Raw genomic sequence first — 6,111 nt, 5'->3', positions numbered from 1 at the left:
TCCAATCTGCCCATGCCCTATTTTAATAGTTCCCCAAAGGGAACTAGTATAGAAGCAGAACACACTGACTACATTCCTCCTCTGACCCAAAGGCTCTCCTACATGCCAGCTCAGACGACTAGAATCTCAGCAAGCCCTCCCACCATGGAAAACCAGACTCAGAATTTCCATTTGCCCTGAGATACAACAAACTCTTGGCTTGGGTTCCCCCAGATGCAGACCCTGAGACAAGTATTCAACTACAGGTCATTTATTTCAGAGCTGATCCCAGGAAACACCCTTGGAGGAATGAGATAAGAATAAAAAGTAACCCAATAAGGAATGCTTTGCCAAGTTGTTTTCTCCCATGGAAAATCAGAATTCTATGTCACTAGGGAACTCAGGGAGAGTGTAAAGGACACTCCCAGATTTATCCCCCAAAATGGGCGAGAAAATGGTACTTACCTGCCAATTCTCCCTCTGACATTGATTAAGCATTGATTAAGGACTGCTTCCAAGGACAAGCTCCAGTTTCTGAACTGCCCGTTTTGTGGGCCAAGTGTGTTCTCACGGCCAACAAGAAAGCCCATCAGGCAAAGAGTCTCCAGCATTACCAATACGCAGCTTTCAACACATAGAAGAAAACGCTAAGTGGAAATGAAAAACGCACCAACAGCTATACCAACCCAGCTACAGGTGTAGTAAACGGCATGGAGTTTTCTAACATTAACCCCAGCACACAGGAACATCTATCATTGAAGTTCTTTAAATAGGTGCTTCTTTTAATTACATGATAGATTCAATGAATTCAGTTCTAGAAAAAAACAAGTAAATCCCTCATATGTTAGAAATTGACTTTATATCAAAATTATATCATTTCATTCATTTTTATTACCATGAATAAATGGTGAACAGGGGCCTGAAAGTACACATTTTTATTTATTTTATAAATTCAAAATTATGTTTAGGTTTGTGTTGATGCAAAATAAAGGCATTGTTGGAACTTCCAAAAGCAGCAAGTGAAAGGGGGAACATATTTAGATGTATGTGTGATCTATTTCTTTTGCTTGGTACATCAACTTAATTCGAATGGATGCTCTTAGGTTTGCCCAAAAAAGTCCATGTTTGCTCTTCTCCTTCGGCCATTCCAAGTAAGTTCGCTGTGCCATGAGAGTTTTGAGTTTGTGATAGCTGCTAGGAATAGAATACATTGGAATGGATTCCAGCAAGATCAGAATTAAGTTATTAGATCCCTCATGAAAGAGATTGTGGTGGGCAAAGTAGAGTTCATAATGGCACCACTCGCTCTGAACAAAGTTGGGAGACAAAACAAAGATGGACTTGTAACTTTTCTCAATACAGTTTATGATATTTTCCACAATGCTCTTGCCAGGAACAAAGTTTCTCTCATGCAGACAAATCCGTATATCTTCTTTTTCTAGGTTTGGTAGTAATTCATTCTTCACCCAGGCAGAATCGTGTCCACTATATGAAATAAAGGCATGGAACTGAAGAGTTCTTTGGAGTTTGTGTAAAGGTGTGTTCCTGGCCCTGTGTCGGGTCTGGGTCCACTGACACACCATCCTGAGATACCAGGGCAGATCGAAATAGACACAGAGGACAGTCACGGCGACAGCCAACACCAGCCCAGTGACCCCAATGGTGACAATCAGCAGAGCTGTGTTGCAGGATAATGGAGACACATGAAAGTCCTTTAGTAGGGTTCCCTTATAGCTTTCTGGATAGTCACACTTATAAGAGTCAGGCCAACCCTCTACCACTTCACTGGAAACTTGGCCTATACTTCGGATAAATTCTCTGAGCTCACATGTACATTGGAATGGATTGTTTCCTGCGTTTATGGACCTAATCTTCTGGCAGCTCTGGAAGAAATGAGCTGATGGGTTGGAAATTGAATTATAGTCAATGATCAGTACAGAGAGGCTGCTGAAGGAATCACATCCAGGAAGGTGGGCTAAAGAATTGGAAGCAACATTGAGTTCTTGCAACGCTTCCAGACGGATGACATTTTCAGGGATACTTGTTATTCTATTACTGTGAAGATCAAGAACCCTGAGCCTGGGAGGTAAACATCTGAAAACAGAGTCAGTGAGTATATTTGAAGACATATTTAAACTTAATAAGCTTATAGTCCAAGAGCAATATTCTTCATTTTCATCATAGCTTAGAGAATTCTGGCTAATGTCTAATTGTTGTAGAGACTTCATCTCCTTGGTCATATGAACTATATTTGCAAGTTTTTTTAGTTGATTCATTTGTAAACTAAGTGTCTCCAACCTAGCCAAGGTTCCACAATTGTTAAAAACCATGTCTGTTAAGAGATTATTGGAAAAATCCAAATGCAGAAATGGGCTCATTTGGGATGGGCAGACCATGTGGACCATATGTGTACCAGACACTGTGAAATTCTGGATGTTCATATTTGAAAAGATTTTATAGATGTAACTTTGTGGCAAACTAAACATGTCACTGACAACTTGGTGTATAGACAAGGCCTTCAGTGAGGTGTCAGAATAATCAAAATCTCTGACCTGAAGGCGACCTTGTAGTTTCACATTTGAAACTGAGAAATACTCTATGCTTGTATGCCAAACCAACTGGAACATTCTAATGAAAGAATGCCAAGTTGTTTCAATGTTGTTTAAAGTAAGATTTGATATCCTTGAATTATTTTGAAGTTTTGACAGAACACTTAGGAAATAAGAATCTCCATTATCATCTAGCACACAATTGATATTAGACAGTTCCAGACTTACTGCCGTGCTGACTGACACATCCAAAGCAAAGTGGGATTCCTTTCCTGCGGGGAAAACAACGTGCAGACTCTCTGTGTTAAGGTCTTGAAGGCTCTCGGGGTCTTCTTTTTCCCCATAAAGGTCTCCTAAGACTAGTAAAACCTTATTGATATGCAAATGAGCAATAGGCAGCACACTAGACTTTTGTAGCTGTGTGGCACTCAAACCCAGAAATTCTAGTTGAGACATGTTGCCAAACTCTTTGCAAATGGGCAGGGCATCAAATGCATTAAATGAGAGGTCTAAGTGCTTGAGGTTCACAGTACTGTGGCAAGAAATCTTCTCCAACTCGTTGTGGGACAAATCCAAATACTCCAGTTCCTGGTTAAATTTGAAAATGCTCATGTCAAGATACTGGATTCTATTATGAGAAATTCTCAAGACCCTCAGCTTGGATAGTAATAGGATGTCAGAAGCCTGAAGCTCAGATATATCATTTTGTGATAGATCTAAGATTGTTGTTTTCAAGGATAAGTCTTTGGGAACATGGGTGAGACCTCCCTTTGATCTGTCAACTAAAAATTCACTTTCCTCGGATAACTGGATTTTGATCTCAAGTATTAACATGAAGATGATGACGAAATGGAAGATGGTAGAATTAATTTTTGTCATTTTGTAACACTAGATGTTCCTGAGGATAGTTGCTATTCTTCAGAGCATCTTGATATAGATACAGATCCTAGAAAAAAAATCCACATTAAATGATTGCATTAAATTGGGCATGGTTGATATTAAACATTTTTTTTACTAGAGACTCATAACATGTAGGCTACCTTTTTTGGAGTCATATAACCTAAAACCAGGGAAATACACATATCGATACATAATTATCCTGCCTCTATGGTGTAATGGCTTGAAAGGTGCTCCCTCCCAATAGATATGTCCACCTCCTAACCATGTCATAATCTCCAGAAACTATGAATGTTATCTTATTGGGGGGGGGGAGGTGGGGAATGGTCTTTGCAGGGTTAATTAAGGACCTTGAGATCATACTAGAATATCCAGGTGGTCCTTAAATCAATGACAAGTGTCCTTATAAGAGAAAGGCAGAGGGGTATTTGACAGGGACAGAAGAGCAAATAACAGAGGCACAGAGGAGAAGGCCATATGAAGACAGAGGCAGAGATGGAGTGAAACAGCCACAAGTCAATGAACGACGATAGCTATCAGAAGCTGGAAGAGACCCTAGAGAGAGTACAGCCCTGCTGACACCTTGATTTTGGACTTCTGGTCTCCAGAACCATGAGAAAATACATTTTTGTAGTTTGAAGCTACCAAATTTATGGTAATTTGTTACAGCAGCCACAGGAAACTAATACAGATGGTTTTAGATATTCACAAAATCCTCTGACCCTAACCCTCCCAAGATCATTTAGAACTTGAGCTAGGTGTACACAGCTGGTGTACTTTCTACCTTTGCCATATATTTTCTGATGGCTTTCTTAAGTGTTTTCTCCCCATGTGGTTGAACTCAGACCCCTTTTATATTACCTTTTTAAATTTATACATGGCTTGGTGCCTATCTTTGGTCTTACTCAAAAGGTAATTAGATCATAATAAACAGCCTTTCAGAAAAGCCATTTATTTATTCAATCAGTATTTATTGACAACCTATTGGCCATCTTTTAGGAACTGGAGATAAAGCAGTGAACAAGGAAAAATTCCAATTATCAAGGAGCTTATTATCTAGTGGGGAGACAGAAAATAAACAAATAAATGCTAAATGTAATTTCATGTAGTAATAAGTGCTATATAGAAAAATAAAACAGGGTAATTAATCAAGAGTAATGGCAGGCATGAGAAGGAAGAACATTTTACTCTTTGTAGCAGCCATGGATGTCTCTGGAGAACATTATGCAAAGTGAAATAAGCCAGTCATAGAAAGACAAGTACTACATAATTTTACTCATATGTGGAATTTAATGAACAAACTTTACTACCAAGCAAAATTCAAACAGACTCAGAGAATAGGCAGACAGCTCTGGTGCATGACGGGGAGGGGTGGAGGAGGGGGGAGGAGAATGAAGTGAATGAGTAATCTATGGGAAGAGCTGGGGGGGAAGCATTTCTGGAGAAGAAGAAGGCAAGTGGAAGGGTCCTGAGATGGAGGTGAGACTGACTTGTCTGAGGCTGGTGAGGACGTCAATGTTAGCATGGAGTGAGCAGGATGAGAGGAGTCAGGGCCAAGGTTGCAGAGGGTAGATCATTGCCAGGAGTTGGGGTTCTATTCTGAGAGTGATGAGGGGGCAGTGAGCAGAGAAAGATTTTGAGGATGGGAGAAGTTTCCTCCTCTTAAATTCATTCATCCAGTGTGTATTTATTCCTATGAAGTGTTTTGTTCTAGGTTATGATTATTGCATTAGTTATCAACCCACTATAGCTCAGATGATTTTGTAACCGCCATTCCAATGGCACATGAGACAGGAGTTGTGTTGAGATGAACCCTAGAGAGTAACACAGCTCTCACCCACATTTTGAGCTGATGCTACATGGCTACACAGATCTTGCAAGGATCTTATTCAAAATCCTTAGACAAGGAAGTCATCAGTATCAACAAAGCACCAAATTCCTCTTTACATATCCTCTCATATCTCCCAGTGGGCACAGTTGACCCTCTGAATCCTTGTATTCTGCATTCATCGATTTAACCAGTCACAGACCAAAATTTTCTAAAAAAAAAAAAAGTTATATTATTGCTGATATGTACTATGTTCTTGGTCTAAGATGGTTGCATCTCTACTGAACATGTACAGACTTATTTTCTTGTCATTATTCCCTCAACAATATAACAACTATTTACATAGCATTAACACTGTCTTAGGTATTAAAAGTAATTTAGAGATGATTTAAAGTATATGGGAGGATGTGCTTAGGTTATATGCAAATACTGCACCATCCTATATAATAAAAGGCTAATATGCAAATTGTCCCCTCAACCGGGAGTTTGACCAGGAGTGCAACCACCTGCGGCCCCTCCCCCAGCCAGTCCCACCCCTGACCGGCCCTCCCACCCCGATTGGGGCAGGCCAGCCAGACCCCACCCATGCATGAATTCATGCACTGGGCTTCTAGTTTTATATAGGACATTTAAGCATCCAATGATTTTGGTACCATCCCCCATGAGCACCAAAGGTTGTATCAGGTCCCAGATACAACCCTGCATTGCGAAAGCTCCCCAAGTTAGACGTGCAGATGTATCTGGTTTTGAAACATTGCTTAGACTTACCTTTTTGTAGAGGTGCTCAATGATCCTGTGTTATCCTGATTTCTCCTAATATAGGAGAAGGCATGGTACCATCCCCTCCATCACTACTCA

At 40.2% G+C, this 6,111-nt stretch overlaps 1 protein-coding gene across 1 annotated transcript; it reads right to left on the bottom strand.

Annotated features, from left to right (window-relative positions):
* Positions 1–234: 234 nt before the first annotated feature.
* TLR1 (toll like receptor 1) lies at positions 235–6,111 on the bottom strand. The gene is made up of 2 exons (XM_023753655.1): positions 6,022–6,111; positions 235–3,474 (listed from the first exon to the last, which is right to left on the bottom strand). The coding sequence occupies exon 2, from the start codon at positions 3,405–3,407 to the stop codon at positions 1,017–1,019; it is 2,391 nt and encodes a 796-aa protein (XP_023609423.1). The 5' UTR covers positions 3,408–3,474; positions 6,022–6,111; the 3' UTR covers positions 235–1,016.

This window comes from Myotis lucifugus, unplaced genomic scaffold (genome assembly GCF_000147115.1).
Source record: "Myotis lucifugus unplaced genomic scaffold, Myoluc2.0 scaffold_48, whole genome shotgun sequence".
NCBI classification, from domain to species: Eukaryota; Metazoa; Chordata; class Mammalia; order Chiroptera; family Vespertilionidae; genus Myotis; species Myotis lucifugus.
This window is presented reverse-complemented; position numbering and strand designations above follow the sequence as displayed.

Excerpts from the sequence above, each read along its gene's own strand:
- TLR1 (XM_023753655.1), bottom strand. The coding sequence starts at position 3,407 with ATGACAAAAATTAATTCTACCATCTTCCATTTCGTCATCATCTTCATG.